We start from the raw sequence: 21,973 nt of genomic DNA on the forward strand, positions 1-21,973 counted from the left end.
TCCCTCAGTACAGCCCATCCAACAGTACCGCGCTCCCTCAGTACAGCCCCTCCGACACTGCAGCACTCCCTCAGTACTGCCCCTCCGACACGGCAGCGCTCCCTCAGTACTGCCCCTCCGACAGTGCAGCACTCCCTCAGTACTGCCCCTCCGACACTTCAGCACTCCCTCAGTAATGCCCCTCTGACAGTGCAGCACTCCCTCAGTACTGACCCTCCGACAGTGCCGCGCTCCCTCAGTACAGCCCCTCCGACACTGCAGTGCTCCCTCAGTACTAACCCTCCGACAGTGCAGCACTCCCTCAGTACTGCCCCTCCGACACTGCAGTGCTCCCTCAGTACTGCCCCTCCGACAGTGCAGCACTCCCTCAGTACTGCCCCTCCGACAGTGCAGCGCTCCCTCAGTACTGCCCCTCTGACAGTGCAGCGCTCCCTCAGTACTGCCGCCCCGACAGTGCAGCGCTCCCTCAGTACTGACACTTCTACAGTGCAGCGCTCCCTCAGTACTGCCCTTCCGACACTGCATCACTCCCTCAGTACTGCCCCTCCGACACTGCAGCACTCCCTCAGTACTGCCCCTCCGACACTGCATCACTCCCTCAGTACTGCCCCTCCCACAGTGCAGCGCTCCCTCAGTACTGCCCCTCCGACACTGCAGCACTCCCTCAGTACTGCCCCTCCGACACTGCAGCACTCCCTCAGTACTGCCCCTCCGACAGTGCAGCACTCCCTCAGTACTGCCCCTCCGACAGTGCGGCGCTCTCTCAGTACTACCTCTTTCCCTCCCTCACTCACCGATGGTAATCATCCACACAGTAGACCTGACTTTCGTTGTCCACAATGAATGGCTGGCCCTCCAGCACTTTGCCACACTTGGCACAGGTGAAGCACTTGGGGTGGAAGGTCTTGCCAGTGGCTCGCAGCAGCCTCTCCATGATTGGCTGCTTACACACCGCGCACTTCTCCAGAGTATTCTGCAACGAACCAACCGTCCATTAGTAACAGGCGACCTCCAAAGCAACACTGACCTTTCACCCTCAGTGAACTAGGGGTCAAATCACAGCTCCAGACAGAGGGAATGCTGGGGGCTGGCAGGTGGTGAGGAGTCCCACAGTTTGGGTGTGAGGAGTCTCACAGTTTGGGGGGTGAGGAGTCTCACAGTTTGGGGAGGTGAGGAGTCTCACAGTCTGGGGGTGAGGAGTCTCACAGTTTGGGGGTGAGGAGTCTCACAGTTTGGGGGTTGAGGAGTCCCACAGTTTGGGGGGCTGAGGAGTCCCACAGTTTGGGGGATGAGGAGTCCCACAGTTTGGGGGTTGAGGAGTCCCACAGTTTGGGGGTTGAGGAGTCCCACAGTTTGGGGGTTGAGGAGTCCCACAGTGTGGGGGGTGAGGTGTCCCACAATTTGGGGGTTGAGGAGTCTCACAGTTTGGGGGTGAGGAATCTCAGAGTTTGGGGGGTGAGGAGTCCCACAGTTTGGAGGTTGAGGAGTCCAACAGTTTGGGGGTGAGGAGTCCCCACAGTTTGAGGGGTTGAGGAGTCCAACAGTTTGGGGGGTGAGGAGTCTCACAGTTTGGGGGGGTGAGGAGTCCCACAGTTTGGGGGTTGAGGAGTCCAACAGTTTGGGGGCGAGGAGTCCCCACAGTTTGAGGGGTGAGGAGACCCACAGTTTGGGGGGGTGAGGAGTCTCACAGATTGGGGGGGTGAGGAGTCTCACAGTTTGGGGGGGTGAGGAGTCTCACAGATTGGGGGGGTGAGGAGTCTCACAGTTTGGGGGGTGAGGAGTCTCACAGTTTGGGGGGTGAGGAGTCTCACAGTTTGGTGGGTGTGAGGAGTCTCACAGTTTGGGGGGTGAGGAGTCTCACAGTTTGGGGTGTGAAGAGTCTCACAGTTTGGGGGGGTGAGGAGTCTCACAGTTTGGGGGGTGAGGAGTCCCACAGTTTGGGGGGTGAGCAGTCCCACAGTTTGCGGGGTGAGGTGTCCCACAGTTTGGGGGGTGAGGAGTCTCAGTTTGGGGGGTGAGAAGTCCCACAGTTTGGGGGTGAGGAGTCCCACAGTTTGGGGGGTGAGAAGTCCCACAGTTTGGGGGTGAGGAGTCTCACAGTTTGGGGGGTTAGCATGTAGGGGTTGCAAAATTTCCCCTATTTCCCTGAAGATTGAAAAATATTGGTCCACATCGTGGATGAAGAATTGCTTGACCTGAATTGTCTCAACACCAGGACTTTAAGATTAAAATGGTGCCCTTTGAGTTTTGAACTGTGCAAATTGCAGAGGGGCCTTAAAATGGCGTGGACAACAATGGAATTGAGGAATTGGTGGAAAATATTCACACACCTTGAGACAGTACATCTTAACAAAGTCATTCCCTGGAGTTTGGGATATCACAAAAGGTTTTAAAATGGCCACAGAAAGCATGGCAAAAGGACAAGCAGCTCGAGTTGCCTGTGTGTATAAAGTGGGAGGATCCAGCAGTGGCTGTGTCAGACCTGCCAATCAAAAGGGAGCTTCCCATCAGATGCACTTGAAGTTGTTTATTTACAAGAGATTAGCCCACTTGAGAAAACCGCAGGACAATCGATTTGAAACTGCTTCTGTTTACATAGCCATTCAAAGCATTCACAGTTAATGAGAGACTGAAACCCTGAAATGGACTTTTGAAAGGCAACAGTTTAAGAATGAATGAGGTTTAAATCACTCATTCTGGACAATAGAGCAGTAGTATTCCCTTTTGTTTTAGCCCAGGTAAACTCCGGATGTGGGCGGGTTCATTTCGGCCCCACAGTGCAGACACACTCACCCGGTCCAACCACTTTGAGTTAGCCAATCACAGCATTTCTCTTGTGAATTGGAACTTTTTGGGCGCGAATTTCCCAGACAGGCAAACAGCAGAGCGGGGGAGGGGGCTCACAAGGTATATATGATAGCTCTTGAGAAGCTATCGCTTCCTTTACTTCCTGGGACCACAGGTGAGCCTCTCTCTCTCTCTCTCTCACACTTCGCTGGACCACATGTGAGCAGAGTTTCTGACTCCTCAGTAAAGCAACTTAGTAAGGAGTTTGGGGGATGATAATTAAGGGGATATTGCTAAGATTGTTTAATCAACATTGTAGTCACTTACCCCTCGTTTTTACCGTCTGCATTCCCCCATTTAAGCAATTTTACTGTAATTACTGTGTTCGTGTGGTGTAGTTTGATATTTGATTATAGTTTCTTTCAGTTAATAAAACTTGATTTTTCTCTCATCCAAACCACGTGTCCGTTTTAATATCATGAATTATAAGCCCTGCAGTCAGAACTGGAAGGTGGGGTAGCGATTCGAAACCGCTGTTTTAAAATTGGTTTATTTGGAAATTGGTCTGAGTGCAGGCAAATGCTGCAAGACAAGGAAAATTACCTTAAACCAGTTAAAAGATGCCCCCCCCCGACTTACAAGCAGTCCCACAGTTTGGGTGGTGAGGAGTCTCACAGTTTGGGGGGGTGAAGAGTCTCACAGTTTGTGATTTGAGGAGTACCACAGTTTGGGGGGTGAGGAGTCCCACAGTTTCGGGGGTGAGGAGTCTCACAGTTTGGGGGGTGAGGAGTCTCACAGTTTGGGGGGGTGAGGAGTCTCACAGTTTGGGGGTGAGGAGTCTCACAGTTTGGGGGGGTGAGGAGTCCCACAGTTTGGGGGGTGAGGAGTCTCACAGTTTGCGGGGTGAGGCGTCCCACAGTTTGTGGGGGTGAGGAGTCTCACAGTTTGCGGGGTGAGGAGTCTCACAGTTTGGGGGGTGAGGAGTCCCACAGTTTGCGGGGTGAGGAGTCCCACAGTTTGGGGGGTGAGGAGTCCCACAGTTTGGGGGGTGAGGAGTCTCACAGTTTGGGGGGTGAGGAGTCTCACAGTTTGGGGGGTGAGGAGTCCCACAGTTTGGGGGGTGAGGAGTCTCACAGTTTGGGGGGTGAGGAGTCTCACAGTTTGGGGGGTGAGGAGTCTCACAGTTTGGGGGGTGAGGAGTCCCACAGTTTGCGGGGGTGAGGAGTCCCACAGGTTGGGGGGTGAGGAGTCCCACAGTTTGGGGGTGAGGAGTCTCACAGTTTGGGGGGTGAGGAGTCTCACAGTTTGGGGGGTGAGGAGTCTCACAGTTTGGGGGGTGAGGAGTCCCACAGTTTGGGGGGTGAGGAGTCCCACAGTTTGGGGGGTGAGGAGTCCCACAGTTTGGGGGTGAGGAGTCTCACAGTTTGGGGGGTGAGGAGTCCCACAGTTTGGGGGTGAGCAGTCCCACAGTTTGCGGGGTGAGGAGTCCCACAGTTTGGGGGGTGAGGGGTCCCACAGTTTGTGGGGTGAGGAGTCTCACAGTTTGTGGGGTGAGGAGTCCCACAGTTTGGGGGGTGAGCAGTCCCACAGTTTGGGGGGTGAGGAGTCCCACAGTTTGGGGGGTGAGGAGTCCCACAGTTTGGGGGGTGAGGAGTCCCACAGTTTGGGGGGTGAGGAGTCCCACAGTTTGGGGGGGTGAGGAGTCCCACAGTTTGGGGGGTGAGGAGTCCCACATGTTGGGGGGTGAGGAGTCCCACAGTTTGGGGGGTGAGGAGTCTCACAGTTTGGGGGGTGAGGAGTCCCACAGTTTGCGGGGTGAGGAGTCCCACAGTTTGGGGGGTGAGGGGTCCCACAGTTTGGGGGGTGAGGAGTCTCACAGTTTGTGGGGTGAGGAGTCTCACAGTTTGGGGGGTGAGGAGTCTCACAGTTTGGGGGGTGAGGAGTCTCACAGTTTGGGGGGTGAGGAGTCTCACAGTTTGGGGGGTGAGGAGTCCCACAGTTTGGGGGGTGAGGAGTCCCACAGTTTGGGGGGTGAGGAGTCCCACAGTTTGGGGGTGAGGAGTCTCACAGTTTGGGGGCTGAGGAGTCCCACAGTTTGCGGGGTGAGGAGTCCCACAGTTTGGGGGGTGAGGGGTCCCACAGTTTGGGGGGTGAGGAGTCTCACAGTTTGTGGGGTGAGGAGTCTCACAGTTTGGGGGGTGAGGAGTCCCACAGTTTGGGGGGTGAGGAGTCTCACGGTTTGTGGGGTGAGGAGTCTCACGGTTTGGGGGGTGAGGAGTCTCACAGTTTGGGAGGTGAGGAGTCCCACAGTTTGGGGGGTGAGGAGTCCCACAGTTTGGGGGGTGAGGAGTCCCACAGTTTGGAGGGGTGAGGAGTCTCACAGTTTGGGGGGGTGAGGAGTCCCACAGTTCGGGGGGGTGAGGAGTCTCACAGTTTGGGGGGTGAGGAGTCTCACAGTTTGGGAGGTGAAGAGTCTCACAGTTTGGGGGTTGAGGAGTCCCACAGTTTGGGGGTTGAGGAGTCCCACAGTTTGGGGGGTGAGGAGTCTCACAGTTTGGGGGGTGAGGAGTCTCACAGTTTGGGGGGTGAGGAGTCCCACAGTTTGGGGGGTGAGGAGTCTCACAGTTTGGGGGGTGAGGAGTCTCACAGTTTGGGGGGTGAGGAGTCTCACAGTTTGCGGGGGTGAGGAGTCTCACAGTTTGGGGGGTGAGGAGTCTCACAGTTTTCGGGGGTGAGGAGTCTCACAGATTGGGGGGTGAGGAGTCCCACAATTTGGGGGGTGAGGAGTCTCACAGTTTGGGGGGTGAGGAGTCTCACAGTTTGGGGGGTGAGCAGTCTCACAGTTTGGGGGGTGAGGAGTCTCACAGTTTGGGGGGTGAGGAGTCTCACAGTTTGGGGGGTGAGGAGTCCCACAATTTGGGGGGTGAGGAGTCTCACAGTTTGGGGGGTGAGGAGTCTCACAGTTTGGGGGTGTGAGGAGTCTCACAGTTTGGGGGGTGAGGAGTCTCACAGTTTGGGGGGTGAGGAGTCTCACAGTTTGGGGGGTGAGGAGTCCCACAATTTGGGGGGTGAGGAGTCCCACAATTTGGGGGGTGAGGAGTCCCACAATTTGGGGGGTGAGGAGTCTCACAATTTGGGGGGTGAGGAGTCTCACAGTTTGGGGGGTGAGGAGTCTCACAGTTTGGGGGGTGAGGAGTCTCACAGTTTGGGGGGTGAGGAGTCTCACAGTTTGGGGGGTGAGGAGTCCCACAATTTGGGGGGTGAGGAGTCTCACAGTTTGGGGGTGAGGAGTCTCACAGTTTGGGGGGTGAGGAGTCTCACAGTTTGGGGGGTGAGGAGTCCCACAATTTGGGGGGTGAGGAGTCTCACAGTTTTGGGGGGTGAGGAGTCTCACAGTTTGGGAGGTGAGGAGTCCCACAGTTTGGGGGTGAGGAGTCTCACAGTTTGGGGGTGAGGAGTCCCCACAGTTTGGGGGGTGAGGAGTCCCACAGTTTGGGGGGTGAGGAGTCCCACAGTTTGGGGGGTGAGGAGTCTCACAGTTTGCGGGGGTGAGGAGTCTCACAGTTTGGGGGGTGAGGAGTCTCACAGTTTGGGGGGTGAGGAGTCTCACAGTTTGCGGGGGTGAGGAGTCTCACAGTTTGGGGGGTGAGGAGTCTCACAGTTTGCGGGGGTGAGGAGTCTCACAGTTTGGGGGGTGAGGAGTCCCACAGTTTGGGGGGTGAGGAGTCTCACAGTTTGGGGGGTGAGGAGTCTCACAGTTTGGGGGGTGAGGAGTCTCACAGTTTGGGGGGTGAAGAGTCTCACAGTTTGGGGGGTGCCGAGTCTCACAGTTTGGGGGTGAGGAGTCCACAGTTTGGGGGGTGAGGAGTCTCACAGTTTGTGGGGTGAGGAGTCTCACAGTTTGTGGGGTGAGGAGTCTCACAGTTTGGGGGGTGAGGAGTCCCACAGTTTGGGGGGTGAGGAGTCCCACAGTTTGGGGGGTGAGGAGTCTCACAGTTTGGGGGGTGAGGAGTCTCACAGTTTGGGGGGTGAGGAGTCTCACAGTTTGGGGGGTGAGGAGTCTCACAGTTTGGGGGGTGAGGAGTCTCACAGTTTGGGGGGTGAGGAGTCCCACAGTTTGGGGGGTGAGGAGTCTCACAGTTTGGGGGGTGAGGAGTCTCACAGTTTGGGGGGTGAGGAGTCTCACAGTTTGGGGGGTGAGGAGTCTCTCAGTTTGGGGGGTGAGGAGTCCCACAGTTTGGGGGGTGAGGAGTCCCACAGTTTGGGGGGTGAGGAGTCCCACAGTTTGGGGGGTGAGGAGTCTCACAGTTTGGGGGGTGAGGAGTCCCACAGTTTGGGGGTGAGGAGTCCCACAGTTTGGGGGTGAGGAGTCTCACAGTTTGGGGGGTGAGGAGTCCCACAGTTTGGGGGGTGAGGAGTCCCACAGTTTGGGGGGTGAGGAGTCCCACAGTTTGGGGGGTGAGGAGTCCCACAGTTTGGGGGGTGAGGAGTCCCACAGTTTGGGGGGTGAGGAGTCCCACAGTTTGGGGGGTGAGGAGTCTCACAGTTTGGGGGGTGAGGAGTCCCACAGTTTGGGGGGTGAGGAGTCCCACAGTTTGGGGGGTGAGGAGTCCCACAGTTTGGGGGGTGAGGAGTCTCACAGTTTGGGGGGTGAGGAGTCCCACAGTTTGGGGGGTGAGGAGTCCCACAGTTTGGGGGGTGAGGAGTCCCACAGTTTGGGGGGTGAGGAGTCTCACAGTTTGGGGGGTGAGGAGTCTCACAGTTTGGGGGGTGAGGAGTCCCACAGTTTGGGGGGTGAGGAGTCCCACAGTTTGGGGGGTGAGGAGTCCCACAGTTTGGGGGGTGAGGAGTCTCACAGTTTGGGGGGTGAGGAGTCCCACAGTTTGGGGGGTGAGGAGTCCCACAGTTTGGGGGGTGAGGAGTCCCACAGTTTGGGGGGTGAGGAGTCCCACAGTTTGGGGGGTGAGGAGTTCCACAGTTTGGGGGGTGAGGAGTCCCACAGTTTGGGGGGTGAGGAGTCCACAGTTTGGGGGGTGAGGAGTCCCACAGTTTGGGGGGTGAGGAGTCCCACAGTTTGGGGGGTGAGGAGTCCCACAGTTTGGGGGGTGAGGAGTTCCACAGTTTGGGGGGTGAGGAGTCCCACAGTTTGGGGGGTGAGGAGTCCCACAGTTTGGGGGGTGAGGAGTCTCACAGTTTGGGGGGTGAGGAGTCCCACAGTTTGGGGGGTGAGGAGTCTCACAGTTTGAGGGGTGAGGAGTCTCACAGTTTGGGGGGTGAGGAGTCCCACAGTTTGGGGGTGAGGAGTCTCACAGTTTGGGGGGTGAGGAGTCCCACAGTTTGGGGGGTGAGGAGTCCCACAGTTTGGGGGGTGAGGAGTCTCACAGTTTGGGGGGTGAGGAGTCCCACAGTTTGGGGGGTGAGGAGTCCCACAGTTTGGGGGGTGAGGAGTCTCACAGTTTGGGGGGTGAGGAGTCCCACAGTTTGGGGGGTGAGGAGTCCCACAGTTTGGGGGGTGAGGAGTCCCACAGTTTGGGGGGTGAGGAGTCCCACAGTTTGGGGGGTGAGGAGTCTCACAGTTTGGGGGGTGAGGAGTCCCACAGTTTGGGGGGTGTGGAGTCTCACAGTTTGGGGGGTGAGGAGTCCCACAGTTTGGGGGGTGAGGAGTCTCACAGTTTGGGGGGTGAGGAGTCTCACAGTTTGGGGGGTGAGGAGTCCCACAGTTTGGGGGGTGAGGAGTCCCACAGTTTGGGGGGTGAGGAGTCTCTACCTCTGATGGGTGTGACTGGGTTGGGGCACTGGGTCATTCTCCACAGGGACCATTGCTCTCTCCAATCGCCAACTCACGTTGTGACAAGACTCGCACAGTGGCTCCCCATCCACCTCGTAGAACTGCTGGCCTTGCAGCTCCTTTTGGCAGTTGTTGCAGATGAAACAGTCGACGTGGAACATCTTCCCCAAGGCCTTCACTGCTGCCTGACTGCGGGCGAGATCCTTCTGGCAACGGGCGCAGATCTCTGCATCGAAAACAGCGGCGGTTAAATCGGGATCCTCCCTCCATGTCCCCCCACCACAACCGCAAGAAAGGCCCAGGCTCCATCCCGGCCTGTGGTAGGTTAGGCTGCTCTTACCAGGTGTCACTCTCTGTCTCTCTCAGTCTCTCCCACTCTCTCTCTCTGTCTCGCTGTCACTCTCTCACTCTCTGTCTCTCCCTCTCTGCCTCTCCCACTCTCTCAGTCTCTCCCTTTCTCTCAGTCTCTCCCTCTCTCTCAGTCTCTCTCGCTCTCCCTCTCTCTCTCTCTCTCCCTCTCTAAGTCCCTCTCTCTCTCTGTCTCACCCTCTCAGTCTCTCTCTCTCTGTCTCTCTCTCTCTCTGTCTCTCCCTCTCTCTCTGTCTCTCCCTCTCTCTCTGTCTCTCCCTCTCTCTCTGTCTCTCTCTCTCTCTGTCTCTCCCTCTCTCTCTGTCTCTCCCTCTCTCTCTGTCTCTCCCTCTCTCTCTGTCTCTCCCTCTCTCTCTGTCTCTCTCTCTGTCTCTCTCTCTCTCTCTGTCTCTCCCTCTCTCTCTGCCTCTCCCTCTCTCTCTGTCTCTCTCTCTGTCTCTCCCTCTCTCTCTGTCTCTCCCTCTCTCTCTGTCTCTCCCTCTCTCTCTTTCTCTCTCTCTCTGTCTCTCTCGCTCTCTCTGTCTCTCCCTCTCTCTCTGTCTCTCTCTCTCTCTCTGTCTCTCCCTCTCTCTCTGCCTCTCCCTCTCTCTCTGTCTCTCCCTCTCTCTCTGTCTCTCCCTCTCTCTCTGTCTCTCTCTCTCTCTCTCTGTCTCTCCCTCTCTCTCTGCCTCTCCCTCTCTCTCTGCCTCTCCTCTCTCTCTGTCTCTCCCTCTCTCTCTGTCTCTCCCTCTCTCTCTCTCTCTGTCTCTCTCTCTCTCTCTGTCTCTCCCTCTCTCTCTGCCTCTCCCTCTCTCTCTGTCTCTCTCTCTGTCGCTCCCTCTCTCTCTGTCTCTCCCTCTCTCTCTCCCCCTCCCTCTCTCTCTCTGTCTCTCCCTCTCTCTCTGTCTCTCTCTCTGTCTCTCCCTCTCTCTCTGTCTCTCTCTCTGTCTCTCCCTCTCTCTCTGTCTCTCCCTCTCTCTCTGTCTCTCTCTCTGTCTCTCCCTCTCTCTCTGTCTCTCTCTCTGTCTCTCCCTCTCTCTCTGTCTCTCCCTCTCTCTCTGTCTCTCTCTCTCTCTGTCTCTCTCTCTCTCTCTGTCTCTCCCTCTCTCTCTGTCTCTCTCTCTGTCTCTCCCTCTCTCTCTGTCTCTCTCTCTGTCTCTCCCTCTCTCTCTGTCTCTCTCTCTCTCTGTCTCTCTCTCTCTCTCTGTCTCTCCCTCTCTCTCTGTCTCTCTCTCTGTCTCTCTGTCTCTCCCTCTCTCAGTTTTTTCAGTTCAGTTCAGTTCAAATGCTTTATTGGCATGAAAGTTTACAGAGAACCATATTGCCAAAGCTTACATAGCAAAAAGGTACAGTTTTCCAACATTCTGTAGGTGTCAATCGATTTGACATTTGTTGGGTATATACAATATTACTTTTAAACAATATTAATTTTAAACAGTCTTTCTACTTCATTTGGTACGTTCAATATTAATTTTAAACAGTCTTACTTTTAAACAGTCCTCAGGTTGTGACATGCTCTGTCTCTGTCTCTCCCTCTCTCTGTCGCTGTCTCTCTCTCTCTGTCTCTCCCTCTCTCTCTGTCTCTCCCTCTCTCTGTCGCTGTCTCTCTCTCTCTGTCTCTCCCTCTCTCTCTGTCTCTCCCTCTCTCTCTGTCTCTCTCTCTCTCTCTGTCTCTCCCTCTCTCTCTGTCTCTCCCTCTCTCTCTGTCACAGTCTGTCTTTCTCTCTGTCTCTCTCTCTGTCTCTCTGTCTCTGTCTCTCCCTCTCCCTCACTCTCTCTCTCTGTCTCTCTCTCTGTCTCTCCCTCTGTCTCTCCCTCTCTCTCTCTGTCGCTGTCTCTCTCTCTCTCTGTCTCTCTGTCTCTCTGTCTCTCCCTCTCTCTCTCTGTCTCTCCCTCTCTCTCTCTCCCTCTCTCTCTCTCTCTGTCTCTCCCTCTCTCTCTCTGTCTCTCCCTCTCTCTCTGTCGCTGTCTCTCTCGCTCTGTCTCTCTCTCTCTGTGTCTCTCCCTCTCGCTCTGTCTCTCCCTCTCTCTCTGTCGCTGTCTCTCTCGCTCTGTCTCTCTCTCTCTGTGTCTCTCCCTCTCACTCTGTCTCTGTCTCTCCCTCTCTGTCGCTGTCTCTCTCGCTCTGTCTCTCTCTCTCTGTGTCTCTCCCTCTCGCTCTGTCTCTGTCTCTCCCTCTCTCTGTCGCTGTCTCTCTCGCTCTGTCTCTCTCTCTCTGTGTCTCTCCCTCTCGCTCTGTCTCTGTCTCTCCCTCTCTCTGTCGCTGTCTCTCTCGCTCTGTCTCTCTCTCTCTGTGTCTCTCCCTCTCGCTCTGTCTCTGTCTCTCCCTCTCTCTGTCGCTGTCTCTCTCGCTCTGTCTCTCTCTCTCTGTGTCTCTCCCTCTCGCTCTGTCTCTGTCTCTCCCTCTCTGTCGCTGTCTCTCTCGCTCTGTCTCTCTCTCTCTGTGTCTCTCCCTCTCGCTCTGTCTCTGTCTCTCCCTCTCTCTCTGTCGCTGTCTCTCTCGCTCTGTCTCTCTCTCTCTGTGTCTCTCCCTCTCGCTCTGTCTCTGTCTCTCCCTCTCTCTGTCGCTGTCTCTCTCGCTCTGTCTCTCTCTCTCTGTGTCTCTCCCTCTCGCTCTGTCTCTGTCTCTCCCTCTCTCTGTCGCTGTCTCTCTCGCTCTGTCTCTCTCTCTCTGTGTCTCTCCCTCTCGCTCTGTCTCTGTCTCTCCCTCTCTCTGTCGCTGTCTCTCTCGCTCTGTCTCTCTCTCTCTGTGTCTCTCCCTCTCGCTCTGTCTCTGTCTCTCCCTCTCTCTGTCGCTGTCTCTCTCGCTCTGTCTCTCTCTCTCTGTGTCTCTCCCTCTCGCTCTGTCTCTGTCTCTCCCTCTCTCTCTGTCGCTGTCTCTCTCGCTCTGTCTCTCTCTCTCTGTGTCTCTCCCTCTCGCTCTGTCTCTGTCTCTCCCTCTCTCTCTGTCGCTGTCTCTCTCGCTCTGTCTCTCTCTCTCTGTGTCTCTCCCTCTCTCTCTCTCCCTCTCTGTCTGTCTCTCCCTCTCTCTCTGTCGCTGTCTCTCTCGCTCTGTCTCTCTCTCTCTGTGTCTCTCCCTCTCGCTCTGTCTCTGTCTCTCCCTCTCTCTCTGTCGCTGTCTCTCTCGCTCTGTCTCTCTCTCTCTGTGTCTCTCCCTCTCCCTCTGTCTCTCCCTCTCGCTCTGTCTCTCGCTGTCTCTCACCTCTCTCTCTCTCTCCATCTCGCTCCGTCTCTCCCTCCCACTCCGTCTCTCTGTCGCTGTCTCTCTCTCTCTGTCTCTCCCTCTCTCTCTCTCGCTGTCTCTCTCCCTCTGTTTCTCCCTCTCGCTCTGTCTCTCTCTGTCTCTCACCTCTCTCTCTCTCTCTCCATCTCTCTCCGTCTCTCCCTCCCACTCCGTCTCTCCCTCTCCGTCTCTCCCTCTCTCTCCATCCCTCCCTCTCTCTCCCTCCCAGACACACACCTGGTGGACGTGTTTTAATCTTGGGATGGTTGTCCATTTCTTGCATAAACTGCCGCGCTAAGTTTTCCAACTCCTCCACATCCTTGTAGGTGAAGGGTGCAGGTTCCTCAGCCTTCAGTGAGGGCATACAACCCTGTAACAAAGATCACAGTGTGAGGTAATCAGGCTCTGTCATCAATCAGACCAACCGACTCCTGCTGTACCTGCCCTGGGAGTGTTTGATGGGGCAGTGTAGAGGGAGCTTTACTCTGTATCTAACCCGTGCTGTACCTGCCCTAGGAGTGTTTGATGGGACAGTGTAGAGGGAGCTTTACTCTGTATCTAACCCGTGCTGTACCTGCCCTGGGAGTGTTTGATTGGACAGTGTAGAGGGAGCTTTACTCTGTATCTAACCCGTGCTGTACCTGCCCTGGGAGTGTTTGATGGGACAGTGCAGAGGGAGCTTTACTCTGTATCTAACCCGTGCTGTACCTGCCCTGGGAGTGTTTGATTGGACAGTGTAGAGGGAGCTTTACTCTGTATCTAACCCGTGCTGTACCTGCCCTGGGAGTGTTTGATGGGACAGTGTAGAGGGAGCTTTACTCTGTATCTAACCCGTGCTGTACCTGCCCTGGGAGTGTTTGATGGGACAGTGTAGAGGGAGCTTTACTCTGTATCTAACCCGTGCTGTACCTGCCCTGGGAGTGTTTGATTGGACAGTGTAGAGGGAGCTTTACTCTGTATCTAACCCGTGCTGTACCTGCCCTGGGAGTGTTTGATGGGACAGTGCAGAGGGAGCTTTACTCTGTATCTAACCCGTGCTGTACCTGCCCTGGGAGTGTTTGATTGGACAGTGTAGAGGGAGCTTTACTCTGTATCTAACCCGTGCTGTACCTGCCCTGGGAGTGTTTGATGGGAGTGTAGAGGGAGCTTTACTCTGTATCTAACCCGTGCTGTACCTGCCCTGGGAGTGTTTGATGGGACAGTGTAGAGGGAGATTTACTCTGTATCTAACCCGTGCTGTACCTGCCTTGGGAGTGTTTGATGGGACAGTGTAGAGGGAGCTTTACTCTGTATCTAACCCGTGCTGTACCTGCCCTGGGAGTGTTTGATGGGGCAGTGTAGAGGGAGCTTTACTCTGTATCTAACCCGTGCTGTACCTGCCTTGGGAGTGTTTGATGGGACAGTGTAGAGGGAGCTTTACTCTGTATCTAACCCGTGCTGTACCTGCCCTGGGAGTGTTTGATGGGGCAGTGTAGAGGGAGCTTTACTCTGTATCTAACCCGTGCTGTACCTGCCCTGGGAGTGTTTGATGGGACAGTGTAGAGGGAGCTTTACTCTGTATCTAACCCGTGCTGTACCTGCCTTGGGAGTGTTTGATGGGACAGTGTAGAGGGAGCTTTACTCTGTACCTAACCCGTGTTGTACCTGCCCTGGGAGTTTTGATGGGACAGTGTAGAGGGAGCTTTACTCTGTATCTAACCCCGTGCTGTACCTGCCTTGGGAGTGTTTGATGGGACAGTGCAGAGGGAGCTTTACTCTGTATCTAACCCGTGCTGTACCTGCCCTGGGAGTGTTTGATGGGACAGTGTAGAGCGAGCTTTACTCTGTATCTAACCCGTGCTGTACATGCCCTGGGAGTGTTTGATGGGGCAGTTTAGAATGAGCTTTACTCTGTATCTAACCCGTGCTGTACCTGCCCTGGGAGTGTTTGATGGGACAGTGTAGAGGGAGCTTTTACTCTGTATCTAACCCGTGCTGTACCTGCCCTGGGAGTGTTTGATGGGACAGTGTAGAGCGAGCTTTACTCTGTATCTAACCCGTGCTGTACCTGTCCTGGGAGTGTTTGACGGGACAGTGTAGAGGGAGCTTTTACTCTGTATCTAACCCGTGCTGTACCTGCCCTGGGAGTGTTTGACGGGACAGTGTAGAGCGAGCTTTACTCTGTATCTAACCTGCACTGTACATGACCTGGGAGTGTTTGATGGGACAGTGTAGAGTGAGCTTTACTCTGTATCTAACCCGTGTTGTACCTGCCCTGGGAGTGTTTGATGGGACAGTGTAGAGGGAGCTTTACTCTGTATCTAACCCGTGCTGTACCTGCCCTGGGAGTGTTTGACGGGACAGTGTAGAGGGACCTTTACTCTGTATCTAACCCGTGCTGTACCTGCCCTGGGAGTGTTTGACGGGACAGTGTAGAGCGAGCTTTACTCTGTATCTAACCTGCACTGTACATGACCTGGGAGTGTTTGATGGGACAGTGTAGAGTGAGCTTTACTCTGTATCTAACCCGTGTTGTACCTGCCCTGGGAGTGTTTGATGGGACAGTGTAGAGGGAGCTTTACTCTGTATCTAACCCGTGCTGTACCTGCCCTGGGAGTGTTTGACGGGACAGTTTAGAGGGACCTTTACTCTGTATCTAACCCGTGCTGTACCTGCCCTGGGAGTGTTTGATGGGACAGTGTAGAGGGAGCTTTACTCTGTATCTAACCTGCACTGTACATGACCTGGGAGTGTTTGATGGGACAGTGTAGAGGGAGCTTTACTCTGTATCTAACCCGTGTTGTACCTGTAGCAAAATACTGCAGATGTTGGAAATCCGAAATAACAACAGAAAATGCTGGAAAAACTCAGCAGGTCAGGCAACATCCGTGGAGAGAAATTTGAGTTGACGTTTCGGGTTTGACCCTTCTTCAAAACTGGAGAGAAAAGGAACTGGATCGAAGGCAGGGCTGCGATCGGACAAAAGAATAAAAGAACCAAAAGAAGTAAAAGAGATTAGAAGCTAGACGAGATGGTAATAGGCTGGGATTAGGTGTAAAGTGTACTGGCAGGGCAAAAGGTAGCTGCCAGGTGTGAGAGAGAAACAAAAGGAAAGGGGGGGGGGGGAGGAAAGGAGTGGAAAAATATAAGTAAAAATGAAATAGGGGCCGAGGTTATGATCTGAAATTGTTGAACTCGATATTGAGACCGGAAGGCTGCAGAGTGCCTAATCGGAAGATGAGGTGCTGTTCCTCGAGTTTACGTTGAGCTTCCGTGGAACAATACAAGAGGCCAAGGACGGTGAGGTCCGAGTGGGAATGGAGCGGTGAATTAAAATGACAGGCGACCGGAAGCTCGGGGTCACCCTTACGGACTGAACGGAGGTGTTCCGCAAAGCGGTCACCCAATCTGTGTTTGGTCTCCCCAATGTAGAGGAGACCGCATCGTGAGCAGCGAATACAGTATACTAGATTGCGAGAAGTACAAGTAAATCGCTGTTTCACCTGGAAGGGGTGTTTGGGGCCCTGGACAGTGGGAAGGGGGGAGGTATAAGGGCAGGTGTTACATCTCCTCCGCTTGCACGGGAATGTGCCAGGCGAAGGGGAAGGGCTGTTTGGGGTGATAGAGGAGTGGACTAGGGTGTCTCGGAGGGAGCGGTCCCTGCGGAATGCTGAAAGGGGAGGGGAGGGGAAGATACGTTTGGTGGTGGGATCACTTTGGAGGTAGCGGAAATGGCGGAGGATGATCCGTTGAATGTGGAGGCTGGTGGGGTGAAAGGTGAGGACAAGGGGAACCCTATCGTGGTTCCGGGAGGGAGGGGCAGGGGTGAGGGCAGAGGTGCGGGAGATAGAACTGACACGGTCGAGGGCAGTGTCAATCACGGTAGAGGGGAATCCTCGGTTGCGGAAAAAGGAAGACATGTCTGAAGCACTGGTGTGGAAGGTGGCATCGTCGGAGCAGATACGGCGGAGACGGAGAAACTGGGAGAATGGAATGGAGTCCTTACAGGAAGCGGGGTGGGAGGAAGTGTAGTCCAGGTAGCTGTGGGAGTCAGTGGGCTTGTAGTAAATATTGGTCGATAACCTATCCCCAGAGATGGAGACGGAGAAGTCGAGGAAGGGAAGGGAAGAGTCGGAGATGGACCATGTGAAGGTGAGGGAAGGGTGGAAATTGGAGGCAAAGTGAATGAAATTGTCAAGTTCAGGGCGAGAGCAGGAAACGGCACCGATACAGTCATCAATGTATCGGAAAAAGAGGTGAGGGAGGGGACCCGAGTAGGACTGGAACAAAGATTGTTCCACATAGCCCACGAAAAGGCAGGCATAGCTAGGACCCATGCGGGTACCCATGGCAACACCTTTGATTTGGAGGAAATGAGTGGAGTTAAAGTAGAAGTTGTTCAATGTGAGAACAAGTTAAGCCAGGCGGAGGAGGGTGGTGGTGGATGGGGACTGGTTGGACCTCTGTTCAAGGAAGAAGCGGAGTGCCCTCAGGCCATCCGGGTGGGGGATGGAGGTGTAGAGGGATTGTACGTCCATGGTGAAAAGGAAGCGGTTGGGGCCAGGAAACTGGAAACTGTTAAAGTGGTGGAGGGCGTCCGAAGAGTCGCGGATGTAGGTGGGAAGAGACTGGACAAGGGGAGAAAAGATAGTCAAGATAGGAAGAGATAAGTTCCGTGGGGCAAGAACAGGCTGAAACGATGGGTCTACCGGGGCAGTCCTGTTTGTGGATCTTGGGAAGGAGGTAGAAGCGGGCTGTGCGGGGTTGGGGAACTATGAGGTTGGTGGCAGCGGGGGGAAGATCTCCAGAGGAGATGAGGTCAGTGACAGTCTTGGAAACGGTGGTTTGATGTTCGGTAGTGGGGTCATGGTCCAGGTTGAGGTAGGAGGAGGTGTCGGAGAGTTGGCGTTCAGCTTCCGCTAGGTAGAGGTCAGTACGCCAAACAACAACAGCACCACCCTTGTCAGCGGGTTTAATGATACACGCCCTGGGAGTGTTTGATGGGACAGTGTAGAGGGAGCTTTACTCTGTATCTAACCCGTGCTGTACCTGCCCTGGGAGTGTTTGATGGGACAGTGTAGAGGGAGCTTTACTCTGTATCTAACCCGTGCTGTACCTGCCCTGGGAGTGTTTGATGGGACAGTGTAGAGGGAACTTTACTCTGTATATAACCCGTGCTGTACCTGCCCTGGGAGTGTTTGATGGGGCTGTGTAGAGGGAGTTTTACTCTGTATCTAACCCATGCTGTACCTGCCCTGGGAGTGTTTGATGGGACGGTGTAGAGGGAGCTTTACTCTGTATCTAACCCGTGTTGTACCTGCCCTGGGAGTTTTGATGGGACAGTGTAGAGGGAGCTTTACTTTGCATCTAACCCGTGCTGTACCTGCCCTGGGACTGTTGGATGGGACAGTGTAGAGGGAGCTTTACTTTGCATCTAACCCGTGCTGTACCTGCCCTGGGAGTGTTGGATGGGACAGTGTAGAGGGAGCTTTACTTTGCATCTAACCCGTGCTGTACCTGCCCTGGGAGTGTTTGATGAGACAGTGTAGAGTGAGCTTTACTTTGTATCTAACCCGTGCTGTACATGCCCTGGGAGTGTTTGGTGGGACACTGTAGAGGGAGCTTTTACTCTGTATCTAACCCGTGCTGTACCTGCCCTGGGAGTGTTTGACGGGACAGTGTAGAGCGAGCTTTACTCTGTATCTAACCTGCACTGTACATGACCTGGGAGTGTTTGATGGGACAGTGTAGAGTGAGCTTTACTCTGTATCTAACCCGTGTTGTACCTGCCCTGGGAGTGTTTGATGGGACAGTGTAGAGGGAGCTTTACTCTGTATCTAACCCGTGCTGTACCTGCCCTGGGAGTGTTTGATGGGACAGTGTAGAGGGACCTTTACTCTGTATCTAACCCGTGCTGTACCTGCCCTGGGAGTGTTTGACAGGACAATGTAGAGCGAGCTTTACTCTGTATCTAACCTGCACTGTACATGACCTGGGAGTGTTTGATGGGACAGTGTAGAGGGAGCTTTACTCTGTATCTAACCCGTGTTGTACCTGCCCTGGGAGTGTTTGACGGGACAGTGTAGAGGGACCTTTACTCTGTATCTAACCCGTGCTGCACCTGCTCTGGGAGTGTTTGATGGGACAGTGTAGAGGGAGCTTTACTTTGTATCTAACCCGTACTGTACCTGCCCTGGGAGTATTTGATGGGACAGTGTAGAGGGAGCTTTACTTTGTATCTAACCTGTAATGTCTGTCCCTTTAAGGGGGAGAACTACTTTTTACAGCTCCTGTATCCTGTAGTACCGGCAGTGACCACACCTGTATATAAACCCCGAGTAGTGATCTGTACAGTCAGTTGCAGTTTGAACCCTCATTCAGTAAACACCTGTTGATCGTTCCCTGCCGTCTTTTGTCTGATTATTGAAGGACACAACATTAAGATACACGGATCTAACATTGGCGACGAGCAGATTCGAACCTACCTGTAACTCTGCATCACCTCCCAGGGATTCGCTCCTGGAGAACAGTGGAAGGAGGTCGAGTCCAGAAGCACGGGCGTCAACCACGGGCAACCGCCCAGTCATCCAGCGGAGATTTGAGCATCGCAGGGGAGGCTGTCGAGAGCCAGGCTTGGCTTTCCAGTCACGGTGGTCCAGCGAAACGGGCTGGCAACAGGTACTGCGCAGACCCTTCCCGGACAGCGGCGGCTAGAGCCCGACCGAGCGGCACAGAAAAAGGCCGAGCAGCGTCGACAGGGGAGAGAGAGAGGGCAGAGCGCACAGGGTGCAGCCGGTGTTCAGGACCGAGCGGCGTCAACGGGGGAGAGAGGCGCGCAGAAAAATGTGAGGCGCTGCCATTGCCACGAGGACCGCAGAGAGCGGCAGTGGCAGCAGCGCAGGAGCAGCACACGAAACCCACAGGGCATCGCCATTTGCCACGAGGACTGCCGAGAGCGGTGTTGGCAGCAGCGCGGGAGACGCCATTTTAAGCCGCAGCGGGGAAGAAAGGAAAGCGCGGGAGACGCCATTTTAAGCCAGTCTAACCACACCCAAAAATGCCTAAGAGTGGCAGTATCACAGCGTTCGACAATGAAGTCGAAGATTGGACGACATATGTCGAATGCATAGAAATATACTGCAAGGCGAATGAAGTGCCAGATGACAAGAAAGCGCTGGTATTGTTGAATTCAATGGGTGCAAAAACGTATGGCTTACTATGAAACCTAGTAACCCCAGAGAAGCCAGTAGAAAAGGATTTTGAAAACATAGTGTCAATCCTACAGGACCACTTAAACCCCACATCACTGCTGATAGCAGAAAGATTTAAGTTTCACAAAAGGAACCAGCATAAAGATGAAAGTAATGCTGAGTATTTAACGGAACTGCGCAAGCTATTGAAACGCTGCCAGTTTGGAACGGGACTAGCAGATACTTTAAGGGACAAGTTTGTGTGTGGGCTTCAAAGTGAAGGAACCCAGAAACGGCTTCTATCAGAAAAGGATCTTACGCTGGACAAGGCTTTCAGCATTGCAGTATCACATGAAGCAGCAGCACGGGGCGCTGCAGAGATACAACCGAGACCGCAAGAATATGGCACAAATGAAATGTCATACGGAACAGTGAAGTGCTATCGCTGCGGCAGAACAACACACGACCATAATGATTGCTGGTTCAAGGACAAAGTGTGCAGACAGTGTGGAAAAGTAGGACACATAGCAAGAGTCTGCAGGTCGGGAAAGAACACCAGCAGCAAGAAATCTCCACAGGAGAAGTACAAGAAGGTACATAAGGTGACGGAGAGTAGTTCAGATGAACAGAAGAGTGATACAGACTCCGGAAGCAAGGAGCTGGGTTGTCTGAAACTACATAATGTGATCAAAATGGAGGATCACCAAACTATCTGGGTCACGCTCAAGATAGCAGGAGTCCAAGTGAAAATGGAATTGGACACAGGATCTGCCCTAACAGTCATAAACCGAAGGGACTACAAGTGGCTATTCTCACATATACCCTTGAGAGATACAAAGATTGTCTTGAAGACGTACACGGGGCAAAAAGTCTACCCCAAAGGAAAAATAAGGGTGAACGTTATATATAACGGCAAGGAAACACCAAAAATGGACCTATATGTGTTGCCAGATGGAGGACCGCCACTAATAGGACGTGAATTGATCCGGAAGATACAGCTAGATTGGCATTCCATACAAGCACTGACTGTAGATGCCAAAAAGGATGACGACGTCACACCTGGACGACTGTCAAAAATGCTAACTGACGCACAAGAAGTGTTCCAGCAGGGACTCGGAACACTAAAAGGCATAACAGCGACGATCAAAATAGAGGAAAATGCAAGCCCAAAGTTTTTTAAGGCTAGACCTTATGCGATCCACCCAGCCGTCGAAGCAGAGCTGGAAGGTTTGGAACGTTCAGGAGTACTGTCCAAAGTGGACTGGAGCGAGTGGGCTACACCCATCGTTCCTGTAATGAAGAGGTCGTTGAGTAATACGCATGGGGAACCAAAGAAGGTTCGCATCTGTGGACACTTTAAGGTGACAGTGAACCCAGTCCTTCACACTGTACAATATCCGCTTCCGCGGATTGAAGATATTTTCGCCTCGCTATCTGGAGGGAAACGCTTCACTAAGATTGATCTGGCCCAGGTGTACCTGCAAATGGAGGTAGAGAAGCCTCAAAACAGTACCTCACGATCAACACTCATAAAGGTCTCTACCAATACAACCGGCTGGTGTTCGGGATAGCATCAGCTCCGGCTATTTGGCAAAGGGCAATGGAACAAGTCCTGCAAGGGATTCCAGGGACCCAGTGTTATTTGGACGACATCCTGGTCACGGGCGAAAATGACAGTGATCACCTCGCCAACCTGGAGCAGGTGCTCACTAGATTGAAGGAATATGGGCTCCGAGCTAATCGCCACAAATGCGAGTTTTTCCAGAAGCAGATCTCGCATTGTGGCCACGTTATTGATAAAGAGGGGTTACATAAGTCCCCTGAAAAGATTGAGGCAGTAGTCAAGGCTCCAGCACTGGAAAATGTGTCACAACTAAGGTTGTTCCTCGGGCTGGTGAACTACTACCATAAGTTCTTGCCGAATTTGTCTACCGTACTACACCCACTGAACACCCTACTGCAAACGGGGGTACCATGGAAGTGGAGTGATGAATGTAAACGAGCTTTCCAGAAGAGCAAAGCATTGATCACATCAAAAGAGGTGTTGGCTCATTTCAACCCAGCACTACCAATTCGGTTGGCGTGTGATGCATCACCCTATGGCATTGGAGCGGTGCTGTCGCACAAATTCCCGGACGGCTCGGAGAGGCCAGTAGCCTTTGCGTCTCGGTCACTAACCTCAACCAAGCGTAACTACGCCCAGATTGACAGGGAGGCCCTCAGCCTCGTGTGGGGAGTGAAAATGTTCAATCACTATCTGCACGGGCAGAAGTTCACCTTGCTGACTGACCACCAACCACTTGTCTCCATCTTTAATCCAAAGAAGGGCGTTCCGGTGATGACTGCGCAACGGCTACAAAGATGGTCCCTTTTTGTAGGGGCACACCAATATGAAATCGAGTATAAGGGCACGAAACAGCATGGAAACGCTGATGGGCTATCACGCCTGCCACTGCCTACTGCGGAGGAAGCACCAGCAGTGGATCCTGTCGAAATATTTCATTCGACTATAATTGAATGCTTGCCAGTAACTAACGCTGGTATAGAGAAGGAGACCCGAAATGACCCGACACTGTCTCGGGTATATGATTTGACGGTGAAGGGATGGCCAGCACATGGCGACTCACTATTGCCAGCATTCTCATCCAGAAGAGAACA

General features: G+C 53.9%; 1 protein-coding gene across 2 annotated transcripts in view; it reads right to left on the reverse strand.

Annotated features, from left to right (window-relative positions):
* The window catches only part of LOC147091407 (zyxin-like), a 52,716-nt gene that overhangs the window by 13,545 nt on the left and 17,198 nt on the right, over positions 1-21,973 (reverse strand). For both annotated transcript variants that reach the window (XM_085976765.1, XM_085976766.1), the window contains 3 exons: positions 12,384-12,516; positions 8,632-8,801; positions 795-973 (listed from right to left, as the gene is read on the reverse strand). In XM_085976765.1, coding sequence (XP_085832891.1) covers positions 795-973; positions 8,632-8,801; positions 12,384-12,516 — 482 coding nt within the window. The remainder of the gene's footprint in view (positions 1-794; positions 974-8,631; positions 8,802-12,383; positions 12,517-21,973) is intronic.

This window comes from Somniosus microcephalus, unplaced genomic scaffold (assembly GCF_052327205.1).
Source record: "Somniosus microcephalus isolate GS21.2 unplaced genomic scaffold, FLI_Smic_1.0 unresolved_chr3, whole genome shotgun sequence".
In the NCBI taxonomy this organism is placed as follows: domain Eukaryota; kingdom Metazoa; phylum Chordata; class Chondrichthyes; order Squaliformes; family Somniosidae; genus Somniosus; species Somniosus microcephalus.